This window comes from Oxyura jamaicensis, chromosome 3, assembly GCF_011077185.1.
Source record: "Oxyura jamaicensis isolate SHBP4307 breed ruddy duck chromosome 3, BPBGC_Ojam_1.0, whole genome shotgun sequence".
NCBI lineage: Eukaryota > Metazoa > Chordata > Aves > Anseriformes > Anatidae > Oxyura > Oxyura jamaicensis.
This window is the reverse complement of record NC_048895.1, coordinates 93,437,751-93,456,648: the sequence shown is the minus strand read 5'-3', so window position 1 is coordinate 93,456,648 and position 18,898 is coordinate 93,437,751. Positions and strand designations below refer to the sequence as shown.

General features: G+C 37.1%; 1 protein-coding gene across 1 annotated transcript in view; it reads left to right on the top strand.

Annotated features, from left to right (window-relative positions):
• FAM83B (family with sequence similarity 83 member B) overlaps positions 1 to 7,603 on the top strand; it is a 49,790-nt gene extending 42,187 nt beyond the window's left edge. The window contains exons 4-5 of the mRNA XM_035323364.1: positions 2,682 to 2,806; positions 4,969 to 7,603. Of these exons, the coding sequence (XP_035179255.1) occupies positions 2,682 to 2,806; positions 4,969 to 7,321 (2,478 nt within the window). The 3' untranslated portion in view covers positions 7,322 to 7,603. The remainder of the gene's footprint in view (positions 1 to 2,681; positions 2,807 to 4,968) is intronic.
• The last annotated feature ends 11,295 nt before the right edge of the window (positions 7,604 to 18,898 follow it).

Here is an 18,898-nt window from a genome sequence, read left to right as displayed (position 1 = left end):
GGGGGGGGGGGGGGGGGGGGCTCTCCACAGGCCGCAGCGTGGAGATCTGCTCCATGTGGGACCCATGGGCTGCAGGGGGACAGCCTGCTCCACCAGGAGCAGGCCGCAGGGGAACTGCTGCTGCGTGCCTGGAGCACCTCCTGCCCTTCTGCTGCACTGACCTTGGGGGCTGCAGGGCTGCTTCTCACCCCTCTCTCCCAGTTGCTGTTGTGCAGCAGGGTTTTTTGTTGTTGTTTTGTTGTTGTTTTGGTTTGGTTTGGTTTGTGTTTTTGTTTGGTTTTGTTTGTTTGTTGTTGTTGTTGTTTTTCACTTTCTTAAATATACTGACCGAAAGGCACAAACAGCATTGCTTATTGTCTTGGCTCTGGCCAGCGGCAGGTCCCTGTGGAGCCAGCTGAAACTGGCCCTTAGCTAACATGGGGCAGTTGCTGGACTCTTCTCACAGAAGCCACTCTGGCAGCCCTCTGCTACCAAAACCTTGTGATGTTAACCCAATACATGAACACAGTGCAAGACAGTGAAAGGTGATTGAAGTTAGAGATGCAGTTAAAGAGACAAAAAAAAAAAAAGCCTACTCTGTAGTAATGCGGACTGGGTTGTTATTGTTATTAGTCCTTTTTTTAACCATTTCTGAAAATAATCTAAGCATTCATCTATATTTTTACTGAACCCAAGTACTTTTAAATTTTACAGGACTACTAGATAACACCTATTTATTGAATTAACTTGATGCAGCAAATTAAGAGATAAACTTTATGTTTCTAGCACATTTTTAAGTCATTTAGGTCACTTTTTTTTTTTTTTTTTTAATGCTATCTTTGTACATTTTAACTGAGTTGTATTTTTTGTTCAAACAGCTTGAAAAAAGGCTATGTTAAAACTCATCTAAAAAAAATTAAAGAACTTGAGTCAAACTATATATATTGTTTGACTCAAACATAGCTCGAGTCAAACTATAACTTGCCAGCTCAGCAGTTCTTATGTGCAACTTTTGCTTCCTTGAATTATTTGTCTTTAGACTAAAAAAAAAAAAAAAAGACACAAACAATGAAATATATAGCGTTTTAGAAAGGATGTGTTATTTGGAAATATTTATAATTTCATATGGATTTTGTCCTAATTTGGGGAATTTTCTGGTTGGAGACAGTTCAGTGGACTGTAGTAGAGACTACAGTTATAACTCCTGCAACTTGATTTTATGCTGTACAGTCTGATCCATTCTACTTCATAAACAGATCTAATCCACTAATCCATCTCCTATACCTGAACTTTACAGAGCAAACTTTTGCTGTGATTTTCAGCCTCTCCTTGTAGCAGCAGAATCTGGGGCAAAAATGAACCTTGGCAGTTAATGAATAGTCAGTTAATGCAGTTAATGAATAGAAACAAGCTATTTGTCTGTATACAGAAGTCTTATATTCCACTATTTCTGTATATACAGTTTAGGCAACAATCATATAGATTCTGTTTTCTTACCGCCAATGCTAAATTACACATTTCACCCCAACTGGAATACTTGTAAATTACCACAAATTAACATCACTAGAACACATATTGCAAGGCTAGAAACCACAGTAAATGTTGTGGTTATTCACAGATGTATTCCAGTATTCCAAGCTCTTTTCATGTCTTGTGGAGCATTTTGTATCCAACAGTTACAAGAGGTAGATGTTGTAGGTTGGTTTGCGTTGAACAAAAATTTTCTTTTTGTTATAAATCGCCTTTCTGTAACAATTTATGATAAATGCTATTATATTTTTTTTTTGTATCCATGTAAGAACTTTTTGAAAATTATTATTAGTACAGTACAAAAGGTTTGTTAACACTTCTTTTGAATTGTTCTTTTGCTAAGAGCTTAAAAAAAAGGGACACTAAAGCAAAAAAAAAAAAAAAAAGACAAATTCAGAACTGCATGTGCAGAAAAGATACTGGCTCAGCTGAGTTAACTTCATTAACAGCTTGGGAGAAAAACTGACCACATTTTTGGGTTCCATCATGGCAAATTTCCTCAGTAGAATTTACTGAGTTTGCATGAGTAAAACAGAAAGCTTATGGATAGAGTTTGGAATTCAAGCCTAACTGCTTTGTAGGGTTTGTGCTAGCTATACATGCTGTGATAGCATCTCCAGATTTAGAAATGTAATCGATCCCATGCTGAAAAGCCAATTGAGAAATCTTAGTGGTGATGGAACTGCAAGGCATTCTGGGGCCAGGTGATATCTTGTGATAGACCATCTCAGTGAAATATCTATGTTTCTAGATACAGTACTCTTGTTCAATTAAAAGAAGTGATACTAGTGCTTCAGATGTTATTTCTGACTCACTGAGATGCTTGGAAATCATATATAGTATATCAGATACTGAAAATATTTTTTTCACTACAAAATCTCTTTCTCTTGTCAAAGTCCTCTTGTGCCAGAGCCTCATTTCTGAGAGTGATGGCTATGGAAAAGGGGAAATTTATTTTTTCCAAGACCTAGGATATTTCATCATTCTTGAAGACAAAGCAATAACTTGCCATATTGGGTCCCCAGGGGACAGGTTTGATCAGAATTTACTGTCCTGCGGAGTTTACTGGTATGCAATAATGTAACTCCTATTGTACCTCTGACATTTAAAGCCCTGGATGCTAAATGTAGAATACAGTGTACCAATTAAAGTATTTCAATTATCTTTTTCAGAACATGAGGGTGCGGACAGTAAAAGGACAAGATTACTATTCTAAAACGGGAGCAAAATTCCATGGAAAAATGGAACAAAAATTTCTTCTGGTTGACTGTAAGAAAGTCATATATGGTTCTTACAGGTAAGATCAGTCACTGAGGTGCCCATAGAACACGTGTCATCTCAGTATTTTGCCTATTGCATAATATATTTTTTTATATTTCTGAAAATTATTCCAGGAAACACCATGGGCAAATTTGATTATCTTTTCAGTAATCTATCACATTGTCATAGATACTTAATGGTAGATAACATAGCATGGAGCCAAATTTTGAGGTCCCCTGTTAATTTTTCATAAGTAAGAAATAAAGGATATAGCTTTTGATTTAGGCAAAGTTTTGGTGAAAACAGAGAAAAATACCAATTTTTTTAATATAGAACTATTGTTGTTTAACAGTAACTTCAAAAAAGGTTACCAAAGTATTTCATAAGCTCTCTTGGATAGTTTATCCTTGTAGTAATCTTCTAAAGCTAAAATTGTAGACCAGCTATATAGCATTCTGTACTATAGCATGGTCGAATTCAGAATTGTCAAAGGTAAGTTGTCATAGTCTATATTTTGTTAGGCTTTATTTTATTTTATTTATTTTCCATTTTATTCCCAGTATATTTGCACAAGGTGTAGGTCAGAAGAACTTGCATCTTTGCAGAGTTGGAAAAAAAAATAGGTTAAAGCAGGAGCAGTTTTATCTCACACATTATTAAATATTTTTTGTTCTTTTCATGGTATGCTTATCTCTTTTGGTCTACTGAATTAATTTATGGCAGCCTAATGCCTGGGTGCCAGATCCACAGCTGCTGATTTTTTGTAGATTTCAACTACTTTAAGCTTTTGAAAATCTGGCTCTTTATTTCCTCTGAGAATTGAGCAGCCCCAAATTCAGATTGATGGGTATAAATGGTAGTGAGGTAAGTGACAAGTTCATAAATGAGTCAGTGTAAGAGAGTCCAGAGAGAGTCTGCCTGCTTTGACATCTACACACAGTGTTAGAGTCTGTGAGAATGTGATAGTTTTTGTCATTTCATTTTGAAAAATAACACTGCTTTAAGATCTAGCACAGGGGCTGGAATCATGAACTTTTGTAGAAATTAAACTTGCTTTGAAAAAGAATCTAGTGATTTATAACAGGAAAGATGAGTTTTTCTGAATGCTTGCTCTCTGAACTCAATTTAAAGTTAATTATTTACAAATAATGCAAAATATAATGTTCTTAATAAGAACTTCTGTGAGAAAGAAAAAATAGAAACAGAAAAGTGTCATGTTTTAATTTAATCTCAGCACAGTATTATTTCCTGAAAAATAAAAAAAAAATAAAAAAGCAAAACAAATAAAACGAAATCAACAAGCTATTTATGTGAATACAACAAACCTTCATCACATAGAGAAGACAAATGCAAATAGAACAAGTTCATTGATTTCATTTCATTTTCTTCACTTACTTTTCTTCACATGAAATTAGGGTCATAGGACAGATGTTTTTGTTTGTTGTAATCTACAAATTACATGGTTTCAACACCATGATATCAGGCTTTTTGAAACATCCTGAATGTACTTGTTAATTTATTTTATCTCATTTTATAGCTATAAAGTAGTTATAGCTACTTATCTTTGAGCATGTGTTCAGCCTTTAGAAGTACAGTAGAAAAGAGGAAAACTTCCTTCATCAGGATACAGTACACCGCAGTTAATAGAAAAATTAATATCCAAACTGGTGTGCATAGTAGAAAATGAAAACAGTTTAACAGTTTTGAGCTGCATCATTTTGAGAACATGTTTAGCGTGAAATATATTCAGACCTGTGGAAACAGTTCTGTGTATTATATCAAACATACTTTTTTCACACTTAGCCACACATTGTCTCTGATTTAGGAGTTGGTCTAGTCAATCCTGGCTTAGTCTTTGTAGAGGTAATTTTGCACCATCAGGTATTTGATGTTGCACACTTGTGAATAGCTTTTTGCAATATCCTCTGTTTATAAGGGCAATTACGTAGTTATAGACCCAGTCCTGCTCCCACCGAGAGCAATGGAAGTCTGCCACTGAGGTCAAATTGTATTAGATTAGACCTTTCAAATCCAAATTATATGAACCATGCCACCATTTATTTATTCATTAAGAAAGTATTTGTGCCAAATCCAAGTGTGTGTGAAAACTTTCTATATATTTTTCTCCTATCAAGAAGGTCCAGTGAAATACATTAGTTCAAAAGAACTTTTTCTAATGGTCATTTGTTCTTCTTTCAGCTTTATGTGGTCTTTTGAAAAAACCAACCTCAGTATGGTTCAAGTTATCACAGGACAGCTGGTTGAATCCTTTGATGAAGAATTCAGGACACTATATGCTCGTTCTTCTGTTCCTAGTTCATTTGCCCCAGAATTAGTGCGGGTTAACAGTCGCAGGACACTCTGGGATAACGACACATACCAACACTCAGTGTCTTCCTTAGCTTCTGTTTCTAGCCAAAGAAACCTTTTTGGTAGGCAAGACAAGATTCACAATTTAGATCCTGTTTATTTGAAAACTCGAGGAAGATATGCAGTAAATGAAATAGATAAATTTGGATTGAGAAATCAAGCCTATAATAAACAACCATTTCATCCAGGTTTTAATATGCAAAATCCAATCCAGCAGTATCAACCTAGTGAAAAAAATGAGCACTGGAAGAGACATAGTTATGCTGGGGAGAAGCCAGAAAGGACACCTTACCTATTGCTCAACAGAGCTATTAATAGAGCCAATAATCCATTGAATACTTGGAAAATGCCATCTGATAGCCTTAGTATTGTGTCTTCATTACGAGGAGGATATGCAAATAACTGCAATCCACCCCAACAAAGTTTCGCTGATCAGTTTTCACGACCAAAGGTAAATCTTGCAGAAAGAAATTCAATTGTGAGGAGGTCTTTTAATGGGACAGATCATCAAATCCGCCATCTGCAGCAAAGGATGCCGACCCTCGAACACACAACAAAATCATTCCTACGTAACTGGCGAATTAAGTCGTACTTAAATGACCAATCCGATTATCCAGTGGAGTCTAATGGGTCAGCTTTGGGTGACAGATATGATAGCTATGACACAGCTGAAAATATTAAAGCTCATGCCCTGTACTCTCATTCTCGCTTACGATCGTCATTGGTGTTTCAGCCAACTTTACCCGAACAGCAGGAGGTAAGCAGCTGTGCAAGTTCTTCAAATTCAACTATAATTGGGTCAGAGGGAAGTGCAACACCTAAAGGGACATCAAATCATGCACCAAGTGTGGAAAATGGAACAGATAATACTTTAGAAGAGCTTAGTACAAATGTCCAGCTTAAATCAGAGACACCAAAAAACCACAGAATTCATACTGCAGACAACAGAAAACCTGTGGTAAATTCACATGCAGCAGGGGACCCATCCATTTACTTATACACAACCCTCTGTGCTGACAAACATGCAGAAAATCTGAAGAACATTCAAAATGAAAATATACTTAAAAGGAGAAGCTTTCCCATGTTTAATTCAAAGTCCATATTAGACCCTGGTGCTGACAAGCATGCATCCAGTTATGTTTACAGCACATTGACCAGGCATAGGCTTAAGCAGCCAGTTAGTCCAAAACTTCCAGAAGACGCTCTGAAGAGCTCTAAAAGTTTGCATAGTGTGACCAACCATTTGCCACAGGAGGAAAAGAACCTCAAAGGAGAGCTAAAGAGTCCAACTGCTACTAAGGCAATCTCTATGGCTGTTCTTGCTGAAGCGAGCAAAGAGGAGTCTAGTAAGGATTGCACATCAAAGAAAGAAAGTAAGAACTCCCCAAGTTTTCTAAAGAAAGGATCCCAGAAACTGCGGTCACTTCTTAATCTCACACCAGACAAGAAGGAAATCTTGTCAAAAAACAAAGGTCCCGCCTTTTACAGAATGTGTAGTAGTTCTGACACTTTGGTTTCTGAAGAAGAGACTCAAAAACCAAAGATCTCTGAAAATAAGACAGATTCTTCCCCAAGAAGAAAGAGAAATACATCAAATTCCCAAGGTAGCTTGAACAGAAGTAAAGAAGATGTCACTGCAAGCCCATCAAAGTCTCCAAAGTCTCCTAAATCACCAAAGCCTCAAAAACCTCCATCTGATGAAAGCAATAAAAAGTGTCCTGTCTTGTGCCCTCTTGAAAGTAAGTTCATAGAAACTGCAGGAGATGCATCTACCCCAAGATTTAATACAGAACAAATTCAATATCAAGACGTAAAGGAAATTACCACAAATACTATCCCTGAAAGTCCTGCTGTTTGTGCTCTACAAAGAGCAAGTTCAATGACACCACAACTGGCAAGCTCAAAACATCAAGAGGAGCTAAGATCTCGTTTGAGTGAAAGGCGTGTTTATAGTCGCTTTGAGCCATTCTGTAAAATGGAAAATCCTAGTCAACTTGTAGGAAATTTACCAAATAGTTCACATCTTCCAGATATCACAAGCAAGACCTTAGGAAATAACTATGGCAGGAGTAATCATCTGGTCAGCTACAACTCAACTGCTTATCATCCACTGCAGCCTAATGAAAATAAACTGAGGGGATTTATGCAAAAGTTTGGGAACTTCCTACACAAAAACAAGTAAAACTTCTGTTGATTATGTTGAAATACAGCAAGAGTAGCAAAGCTGTACATTCTTAACCGGATAAGACTGACAAGCAACTTTTGTAGAGCTTACTTGGGTTTCTTCAGGGTCTAGGACATTTGAATGAATGTATATACTTTTACACAATTATTCTAGAATTATTATGCTTAAGTCTTTACAGAAATTCTGTGTCCAGAAGATGTCTCAAGGAGGTTGTTTATATTGTTTATATTGTAAGATTACTTTTATACATTTTCCTTGTGAAGAAAGCATGTGCTAGTATATTGTAAGATTAAGTGTGGAAAAAAAGATGGAGAGTGTTTTTAAACTTCAAATAATACTGTTTCTGAAGATTTGCCCTTTAAAAATAGGATAGCACTAGGAATAGTGGCTTGCATCTTTTCAGCGTTTATGTACTTTTTCAAATGTTAAACACAAATGTTAATGCACTGCATGTTACTTCAAACTAATTTTGAAACCCTCTTTTAGATTCCATCTTGGTAATAATTTACCCCGTAGCATTTATTGAAATGTTTAGGCAACAGATGGATATTACTTTATTGAATTTTCCATGTAATATTATATTGTTCTGAAGTACTTGGCATACAAATCTTAAAGTGACCTTAATCCCAGCTTTCTCAGACTTTTTTACATGGCTAAAGTAATGTGAATGTAGGATGAAAGTAAAATATATATATATTTATAAAACAAGGTGCCTTGAAAAGAACTTAACTGGTTTAAATTTCAGTGGGTTAATTACATTTGTATAACATGCCAGTATTCTGTAATGTAGTCTAAAAATATTTTTTGTTAGATTTTTCTGTTTGGTGTTGCCCCCCCCCCCCCCCAAAAAAAAAAAAAAAAAAAAAGTGGACTTACATTTCCCAGGTAAGTTTTTGAGTTTCACATGCAACAGTATGTTTTAGGTGTTGGCAGATTATGTGCAACTCTAGCTTTATTAACTTTTTTTTTTTTTTTTTTTTTTGTAATAAGGTTGTAAGTGCTTTAGACTAGGCATATGACGAAGACTGTAAGCTCAATACTGCAATGCTTAAATTTTCCATGCCCTGTTGCCTTACGTCAGGATGAATGTTACAAGGCCAGGTGCAATTAGGCATCTAAAAATGAGGTTGATGAAAATCACCACATAAATCACTACCTCTCCTAAGCCAAAAAAGTATCAGTGAAGAGTGATAGCAGCACTTGTTTAACCTTAGCGAAGGTGCTTAGGCACCTAACTACAATTTAAGGGGACATCCAGTGTTCATCCAGGTCTTTCAGTCATAAGAATTTTCCTGATATTAATTGCCTACACCAGATCAGTACTTGCAGAAACCACAGAGAGGGTGATGTGTTTGGGCAGCACCATGTCATCTACTTCTCATCTGCAACCTGTAGCCAGAACATCCAGCTGGCTCCCAGGTCTCCTTGATGTGTACTCTGTCTCTTAGCAGAAACCCTTAATGCCTATAACCATTTGGCTGTGAGATGCTCTGGGACAGTCTTACTCCACTTAAACTTGGTAAGGCTGTTCCACCACACATCAAATAATTACATATTCAGAAGGCTGAAGACAAGCAGGTAGACATTTCTCTGATGAGGACACTCAGCATATTAGAAAAGCATATTCACATCATTGCCTTGGTAGCACTGCTGCCCCTCTCAGGATATGTTTTAGGCTTGCTTTGAGAACAACTACTGAAAATTAAGCTTCACAAGTAAGATCTTGAAAAGTACTTTTTTTTTTTTCTTAGGAAAAAAAAAAAATGTATTTTTTTTCTTAGGAAAAAAAAAAAAAGAAAAAAAAAAAAGATGGTGGTTTACACCTGCAGCAGGCACCAGGCATCTCAGCATTTTGAGGATTTAGGTAGTATTATAAATTTTCAGCAACAGAAAATCGGAAATTTGGGTAACTTCATTGCTGAAAGCTTCTATACCTTGTACAGGGTCTTCATGTTTCTGAAGCATCTTTTAGGAGACCACTTCACTCTTAGATCTGAAAGGTCCTGCAGCGTCCTATGGTAGACTCCCACTGTAAAGGTCTTAGCTCTGTTCTTTAAAAAGAAACACCAAAAAGGCATTCCATGCACCAGCTCAGTCGAGTTCATGCTTATCACTGAAAATCCTTGCTGGCTCCCATGAACTCACCACAGCTATTGGCAGTGATTTCAGTGAAGCAATGCAAGCTTTTTATTCAAACTATTTCTCTTATTAGGTTGATGCATTATAGTAATTATTTCACCATGGGGATAGTATTTATTTTTAAGGGTGACTAGATCTGGTGTCTCAATCCTATGCTGAAAGTTTCACTCTCCACTTTACCTCTGATTGTGGAAAAGATTTTATGAACTTCTTAGTGAACATTGGTCACTTGGTTCACTCCATGCTAAAATGCTGTAGCTATTTTTCCTAAATGGCCATTCACACTGAAATACTCTGTCCTGCCAGAGGCAGCAATTTCAGACTGATCCCAAGGCAAATGGTGTCTCCTTAGTATTCCAGGCATATTATCAGTACAGGCACAACATAATTCCACAGCTACCCAGCCTACAGCAATGCAGCAGCACACTTTTTATAAGTCTTAATACCTTTTAGCAGGGCAGACAGTTTTTCAGGATGATGCCTGAATTAACTGTACAGCAAATGAACTTAACTGAGATGCAGGTGGTGCTAAAATGGTGGAGGTAGGTTTGGGGAGGATATTTAGTTTTTCCTTATACTCTTATGAGCTCTGACATACACTTGTAGGCAATGCTAGATTTGGGAAGGAAATGAGGGAGGGAGGACAATGGCCTTCTGGCAAGTTTTGAAGTGATAGTTCTTTGCATTTTGTAGTAAAATTGGGGAGATGTATCTGATACACTTTGGAAATTCTTACTCATATTCCAGAGTGGGTTGCTAATTATAGAGACCTGAGAAGGCAGATATTTTAATTTACCAAGTCACTTATATAGATAGATAGCTATATTTTGTATTTATGCACAGAATATTAAGAACCTTCAGTGAAGATCCTGGTCATACACTTAATAATGCAATAAATTAATTGTAGTAGAATTTCCTTTTTCATTTTCAGATATCTCCTCAGAGAACTTGCATGAGAATGTGAGTGCATTCAGTTCTGATCCAAGATTAATAGAACTAAATGAAAAAGACCACCACTGACCTCGGTGGCAGTTGGATCAGACACTTAATGCACTGACACCACTATTTTAGAAGTGTTACAAGGCTGAGGGCTGCTTGGGAAGGATGTGGCTCAGACACCATGGGAACAGCAGTCCGATGCCCTGCCAGCAGCCACTGTTTTAGAGATGGGGGAGCGCACCGGGGAGCTCCAAGGGCAGCTGGTGCAAGGACCGGCTGTTATTTTGTTCCCTCCAGAATTGTGCATTACAGGTGGGAAAACAGTGCTCACCCATTCGTGTCTGATTTGACTCCTGTTTGTGTGGGAACCCAGCTGTTTCACAAAGTAGAAAGGAAAAGTGTGGAAAAAAATGTACATGCTCTTTGGATCTGCAAAGAAAAGGGATATGTATATGTTTGGAATCAAGTTTTTATTTTTGATCTTCCTTTTCCCAAAGCTTGTTGTGACGTTTCTGCTTTTCCCAAGGAGATGCACTTTGTTCAATGTGTCCTAAATGTGCTCTGCACGTTGCAAGTTTGTTACACCCCACACACACCCAATGCACTCCCAGTTTTGTAAGGCTGTGAAGTAATAGTTATTACTGTGCGTGACAGTAATTTGGCCAAATGGCTTGGGAGTTGTGAAATGATGTGTCATTTCCACATTAAATAAAACTCCATTAGCACCGTAATAGATTCAGGTGATCAGAGTTACGCAGTGCTGAATGTGGCCCTCAGGAGCACGCAGCATTGGGCAACTCAGCCAGGAGATACAGACCCCGCATACGGTGCACATTCAATTAATGTCATAAAGAAACCACCCCGATATGTGGTCATAGTATCCAGTGAATTATTTGCTTCATTTCTTCAGCCTTGTAATAAACAGTTTTTACTGCCTCTTGGATTGCAAAATGATGTTTATTTTATTAATGAGCTTGCGCAGCACTCTTTATTCATGCCTACAAATATGAACTGCTTGTAAAGAAAGGTTAAAAAATAAGACAAATTAAATTTCCAGCTGTCTAATACATGAGGGTAGTATTATTTGTTAAAAACCTTGAGAGAACAAAAGCCTATCAGGCAATAGATGTTTGTGTATTGATAGGTGCAGGAGCAATACCATTCACAGAAAAAAATACCATTTTTTCAACTTTTTGAAATGTATAAGGAAATGTTGTGGTTTATAAAAACAGTCATAAGGAAAATAATACCAAAATCTGTGGCAAGATAATGGAAAAATAAAATGTAAAATGTCTCCACTAAGCTGTATGATAAATATATCTTTTTTTTTTTTTTTTTTTTTTTTTTTTTTTTCATTTGTAGCACTTCTTCCTTGCTCTTACCTGGCATAAGCTGTACAACTGACAAGTAGCTGCACAACCATATAACACACAGAGATCAGTAAGAACTTATTCCCCAGATCAATATTGTACTGTGCAGCACAATATTTCGAGTGACTTTTTTTTTTTTTTTTGAGTTTATTTTTATTTAAGTCAGAGTTAGACCAACATAAATATGCAGTAGTTTGTTGGTAATTAAGAGATGTTCCTCTGATTTTATCTTCACTTGCATGAGTACATATTCCATTAGCACCCCACTGACAAGAAGTCTGCACTGCTCAAATGCCATTTTCCCATTTCATTCTTTATTTCATGCAGGTGCTTACAGATGTCTTAGTACCTTTCTGTAGAGTCTGAAATTTTTCATTTTCAACTCTTTACTAAAAGTTTCAGTGAGGTCTCCTTTATTCACATTTGGACATGATGCCAAAGAAATGCTGCATATTGACAATGGCTTTGACAATGGCTTTGAGAAACAGGATTGAAGAAGAAACCATTTGCTTTTGGATAGCTCAGAACTGAGCTGCTTTACTCTTAGGCAAAGCTAGTAGTTTGGATTTCTACTGTAGTAACACTGACTTGTTAAGTTTTACTTAATGCCCTTCTTATTTAGAGCGGTCCCCTCCAGGTCAGTATTTAAAAATAATTTCCATATATTGCAGTGGTTTAAAAAGTGGGCAAGTCCTGTTTCTGAAAATATGGGAGGATTTAGGGTGCTAGATTACCAAATCAATTATTTGTATATCTTGAAAATATATTTGCATTTTTCTGGAAGTGAATCTAGTTTAATAAAAAAGACTGGTTATCCCTTCAGAAGAAGCCGCTGGATTTTGTGAGGACTATGCATCTTTTTCCATCATATGTGTTAGGCTAACTAAAAATTCTGTGGACAAGTACACAAGATTTTTCTTTGGCAGAAAATAAGCATTTCTGATAGGAGTTACATGATTCGTGTTTACTTTGATAGTGTTGCTTCCATATGTAAATATAGCTGGGGGAAAAAAAAAAAAAAAAATCTCATCTCTCAGAAGCAAACAATTTCTGACAGTCCAAGAATCATTATTCTAAGGACTAAGTACCAGTAGCAATATTTTGTTTTGTTTCATAAATGAATGCAACTTATTTGTTAGCATTCAAACACAGGACTCTTACATGTCTGTTGTACGTTGTCTGTTCTTGCCTCATTTAGCAATCAGCATGCTCAAAATGCAGACTGGTTGTCTACAGTTTCCCAAGTCCCAGAAAAACCAACGAAGCATTACACACCTACTTAGCTTTAAACTCAAAGGATGGTTTAAACCCTCCTGGGGTAAAACATACCACCAGCCATACATTTTTGTTAGATTTTGGTGTAAAAATCTCAGTGTAGTCATAGCTGATATACTTTGGGAAACAGTTGACTATATGGTTTCATTGTTTTCTTTGGGCCATGTCTAATTTTGACCCATGGTGACATCATGGCTGCATTTTGACATCGTGTTTGTCATGTTTCTTCCAAATCTCACCTATGCTGATGTGAGAGTATCATTGCTCTTGGTTTCAGGTTCTAGATCAATTTTCCTTAGTGTGGAGTCTGTGGATCCCCGGTGATCCGTAAGATTTCAAAAGGTGACTTGAAAGTGAGTTCAGATTACTGCAGAAACATGACCAGACAAAAAGAAAAAAAAAATAAAAATGCAAAGGAAGCAAGTAAATCAGAAGATTCACATAAGAGAACATTCATGATATAATTTTTGCCAGTTGAAACTGAAAGCTCGTATTTCAGTACTGCAGAAGTGAAATAGGGATTCAAGTAGTAATAATAATTAGGTGGTCATTGAACAACAACAAAAAAAAAAAAAAAAAAAAAACTGAGGAACGCTGATCTAGAAGATGCAAAACAGTTGTGAGGGGTGCTGCAAGCACACAATACCCAGAATAGGTATTACTGAGTAATTTCTGAGGAGAAAAAAAAGGAATTCTGTCAAGTTGGTTTTACTACTGATATGTTGGTTCCAATACTGACATCAACTGACTCTTGGTTTTCATCTAAAATTGTTACTTGATATGTAAATCCTTTTTCTCAGATGGAATTCCTGGATTACATAGCAACTATGTTATGGATATACTGTGTTTGTACAGATACAAACCAAAAAGTGTCTTGAAATAATTTATTACTTTTATTTTTTACCAAATAAAATGTTTCTTTTAAAGCTCAGCTCATTTGTGTGTTTTTGCTTTCACTGACTCATATTGTTATTAACATTTTTCATTTCAAAATTTAGAACATGTTTTTAAAAAACAGTGGCATCAGATACGTTGAGTGAAATGTTGTAAACTGAGGTATCAAGGCTGCATGTGGCAGCATCAGTGTTTGCTGAGCTGCTGCACCTTGTACAGGACCCACAGTCCACCCAAATGGAGAAAAGACCAAAGCTGACATCACTTTAATGTCAAATTTCTGAAATAAAATATAAGTCGCAATAAGCTAGAGCAAAAATTAAATGGAGTAAGGTCAAATATATTTTTGTTCTATGTTTACTTGCCTTGTATAACTTCCTTGCTCTGATACTAGGTTTCGTTTTACTTCCTGGTAATTCTGTCCCACTCATGATGTCAGGTTGAGTAGTCTTTTCTGTTTCCTGCTTCCATCTCCATCTTAATTTCCCGTTTCCTATTTACATGAATCATCCTTCAGAAGTCTGTTTTCCCTACCCCTTGCCTTGCTAATACTATTGAAAAAAATCACTTCCATCACATTGCTTGCCAGAATTAGCTTCCAGCAACTTCTCCATGCATGAGTGCATGCTACTACTGAATGGCTAATGAGAAATTGATTTTCAGTCATGAATGTCTGTTTGGTTCCTTTGGAAAACAAGTAGAAAACTGTAACCTTTCTGAACAGCTTACAGTTTGTACTTAAAGGAGGAAGGAAATGAAGAGGAGGAGAGGAAGTGAAAAGAAACAAACAAACAAACAAACAAGCAACAGTGAGGTGGTTACTCAGTGACCACATATGAAAACTTCAATGCTTAGAGTTGTGGTGATGCATACACAGGCATACATGCACGTACTTTTCTGCATTATACTGAGGCTCCAACTTAAACAGGAACTTCTACTTACATAGAAATAAAAGTAAAATTCATCTCATTTAATTGAGCTCAAGCCTTTTCTCAGCTCCACCTACAAGAACTCATTGTAATTCCCATCTCTTCTTTTCTTCCTGTTTCCCTCACTTACATCCCACTTAACCTCACCCTGCCAGCAACTCTGTCGGCAGCATTCCAGCTCTACTAGATAAATACTGAAAAAATGAAACCTTTAATTTTCTTGATTTATCAAGAGGATCAGATAGGAAGCTATGCCTATAGCCAAATGAAGACAAGACTGAAGACCACAAGAGCTGGTAGTTTCTGAGAGGAAAGTATGTGTGTGCCATTCAATATGCAAGTTAAAATGTGCCAGTATTTCAAAAAAATGTTGAAAAAAATAGATTAACTAGGTTGAGGTTTATTGCAGAATTACTTGAATCTCCAAGAACTGGTCATAGCTGAGTTAGAGCTGCCATCCCCACTTGGTGGATAGGGAGCCTAAGGACCAGAAGCTCCACTGAAACCACAAGCAGGAGCAGCCATCAGTTCAGACACATGGTCACCTCATTCTACCTCCATCCAGTGCCAATGCCTTGGATTTGCCAGTAACATTAATGGCTTGGAGAGCCCACTAAACTGGCTCTTGGTTAGCAGAAAGACAGCACTTACTAACTGAAACACTTGCTTCTATTAAGTGCCTCTAAAGCTGTTACTTTTTATAGTGCACATCCTTGTATATGACAGCTTTTCCCTGTATATCTCAAAAATGCCTGGCTTTTGTACTGTATTTGAGACACCCAGCTATTTTTGTCCAGGAAGAGTAGCTAGTGGCACTTGAGGCATTGTACTGCGATAAGAGTCAGTAGGTAATCAGTGCTTCAGTAGTTAAAAAGATTAAACACCACTCTCTGTATATAATGGCCAGTTTCAAGCCCATCAGCCACGGCCTTCACATTTGTTCTTTTTGACTTGCTCTTCAAAATAAAAATATCTCTGTGCTTTCCAAGGTGGGACAGACTGTCAGCTCTTACAGTTTGGTACAGCATTTTTGAGGTCCATGAACACCTGCATCCAAGCAAAGATGAGGACTCAATCTATGAATGGAAGAGTCAATGAGGAAGCCAGGGGCTGGTGCTCCCAGAAACTCTTCATGATGTTTTCCCATAATTAGAAGCACTACAGCAATCAAACAATCAATGCAGGTGGTTGCTGCATTATAACTTAGTACACTAATAAGAGGCATGCATACCTCGAAATTCATATCCTCTGTTCATATGCTCTTCTGAGCAGGGCAAGGATTTAGGGGAAAACACACAAGGAACAGGAGGAAAAAAAGAACTGGAGAGATCAGAAGCCTAATTGTGAGCAGATTTTTTTCTCACACCTCACATAAAGAGGCTTTAGGAGGACAGCATCTGACACTGGTTACTTGATAATTAAGTAAATAAACAGTGCTTTTCTAGTTATTTCACTGAAAACCACCTCTGGCTGAGATGGTCCCTGCACTGCAAATCTTTAGTGGTGGGGGCAATTTGCTGGAGAAATTCTTGTTTCAGTCAAGAAGATCAGAGCAGCAGAGCCCTCTGCAGCTGTCCAGGGGACTGTTTCGTCATCCTTCGATTCTTTAAATGAACAGGCAGAGACAGGATCACAAGTCACGGATCTAAAGAGTGTCCTTCTCACTTTTTGGAAGAATAAGACACAAGAGAGAAGTGTGCCTCCCTATACAGAATTTGAGAATGGATGTCTGTGGCAGTGTACTCTTCCTAGCCCTCTTAAACTTACCTGTCACCTGTAATCCTGCCTAGGTGATAGCCGTAAGTGATGGCTGTGATGAACACATCTGGTCATGAGAGCTGTAATCTGCCCATGCTCTGGGTGGATTCTGAAGATACAGATCCAAGGGCCAACTGAGTATGTACCAGCCAGATATGGCTGCTATGTACATATGATGGTAGTCAGTCAGCTTACCCCATAAACAGAACAGCCTGGCAAGCTCCCCTGTACTGCAATGGGCTTTGTGCCAGGATCTTATCCTGGAGCAGGGACGCCTCTTAAGGTTAAGGTTATTCCTTGAGGTTGAGAGATTCCTTACCTGCGACAGATACTCCATAAGTAATGGAGTTGGAATGGGATCTGGTTGTATCTAGGCTCCTCAGAGTTTCAATGGCAAAAGAGACCCCATTCCGAACCTCGTGACTCAAGGTGAGGGTCTCCCTGATGCTTTTAGTCTGACCCTGTCTATGCAGTAAATAATCAAGTGACCTTGCCATCACAAAACTAGTTAATGTCACATTTACCATTAGAACTTTGTTAAATCTCCATCCTATTCATGATTAATTTTTGCTAAATCACTATTTTCTTCAATAAATGTGTTGACCATTCTTTCTTACAAGTGAAGTACACAATGCCTTTCATGACAATGTCCACAACACTGAATGCTTTTAACTCTGTTTTCTTTTGTTTTTGTTGTACCCAGTGTGAGAAACACCTAGGAGTGTTCACATTGCAGCTCCTAGTGCACAGGGCCTGTGCAGTACCAATTGGTTTTACCTCTGTCAAAAACTGGTAGGCTTGAGTTGCACCTCATACATTGATCTTCTAAACCACTTTTCACAGACTGGTTTAATACACTGTTTTTTGCACTATTATTTCATACACCCATATGTGGGATCTACACTGAGAAATATTTTTTTCTGAGGAGTATCACTTGTTACAGAGCTGATATTCATTGTCAAGACTTGCCTGATTTTGAAGTTTATATATATTTATATTTCCGGTTTGATCAGCTCCAAAGACATCAAATATAATACAATGTTCTACAGTTTAACAGAGAAGACTTTCTCAGCAGATAATTTACAGTTTATAGTATTTAGGTTAACAGACAATATATAATTCAGTTCACAATACTATAATTTATTTGAATTATTTTCACATCAATTATAACAGTGCTAATCTCATGACCTTGAGAGACTGATTAATAGCAAGTTGATAGTTGACAATCTGAATGCAATCAACATCTATTTCATTCCTGAGCAGAGGAAGTGCAAAGGGAGAATGCTATTCCCTTCTCTCTGGTAGCCTTTGACAGGACACATGAGAAAGGCACAAAGCTGCATTAGGGAAGGTTCAATTTTGACATCAGGAAGAGTTTCTTTACTGTGGGGGTCAAGCACTGTGAGAGGCTTCCTAGAGATGTGGTTGATGCCCCATGCTTGTCACTGTTCAAGAAGCATTTGGATAATGCCCTTAATAATATGTTTTGAATTTTGGTTAGCCCTGAAGTGGTCAGGAAGTTGGACTAGGTGATATTGGTAGGCCCCTCCAAGTGAACTATTTAATTCTGTTCTATTCTATTTACATAATTTACTTGAGTAGGTACTATTTAACCTCATCAAAAAGAGTGAGCATTACATTTCATTATAAACTTGCATAAAGGTCTAGAACACATGAGCTTTTAAGAACTAGTAGGGAAAAAAATATAAATCTCATATGCTCTGTTTTGAAGCAAAATGCAAAAAGTCATGGCAGGGATTTGGAAATTGAAGTTCCATTTTCAAAACCACTGAGATAGATAAGATTTTTCTTTTGGGTTGGAGAATTAAGCATTTCATCTGGATTTCTTATAATTTGTAGACAAGCGTATCTTGAAAAACTAATCGTACTCAATTCTCACTGTTGTTTAGGGGAGATAAATAAATGTTTTTAAAAATTCTAAGGCCTTAAATTACTTGGGTGATTTTGATGCCTTCAGTCACACATTGGAAGTCCCAGGTATGCACTTCAGAGGGGGCTGCTTTCCAGAGAATAACATACTGAATTTTGGTTACATGGACAACTCAGAGTTTATTTTCATAAAATGCATTGGCATCTTCAGATGACAAGTAGAAAGTCTGAGTAATAAATAATTTAATTAAACATAAATATATAAGTTAATACATGAAAAATAAATTTCCTTTTTTTTAAAAAAAAAAAAAAAAATCTTTCCCCAAGATCAAACACAGTTTATTACTTAATAAATCCTCTTCCTTTGAATTTTAAATCCC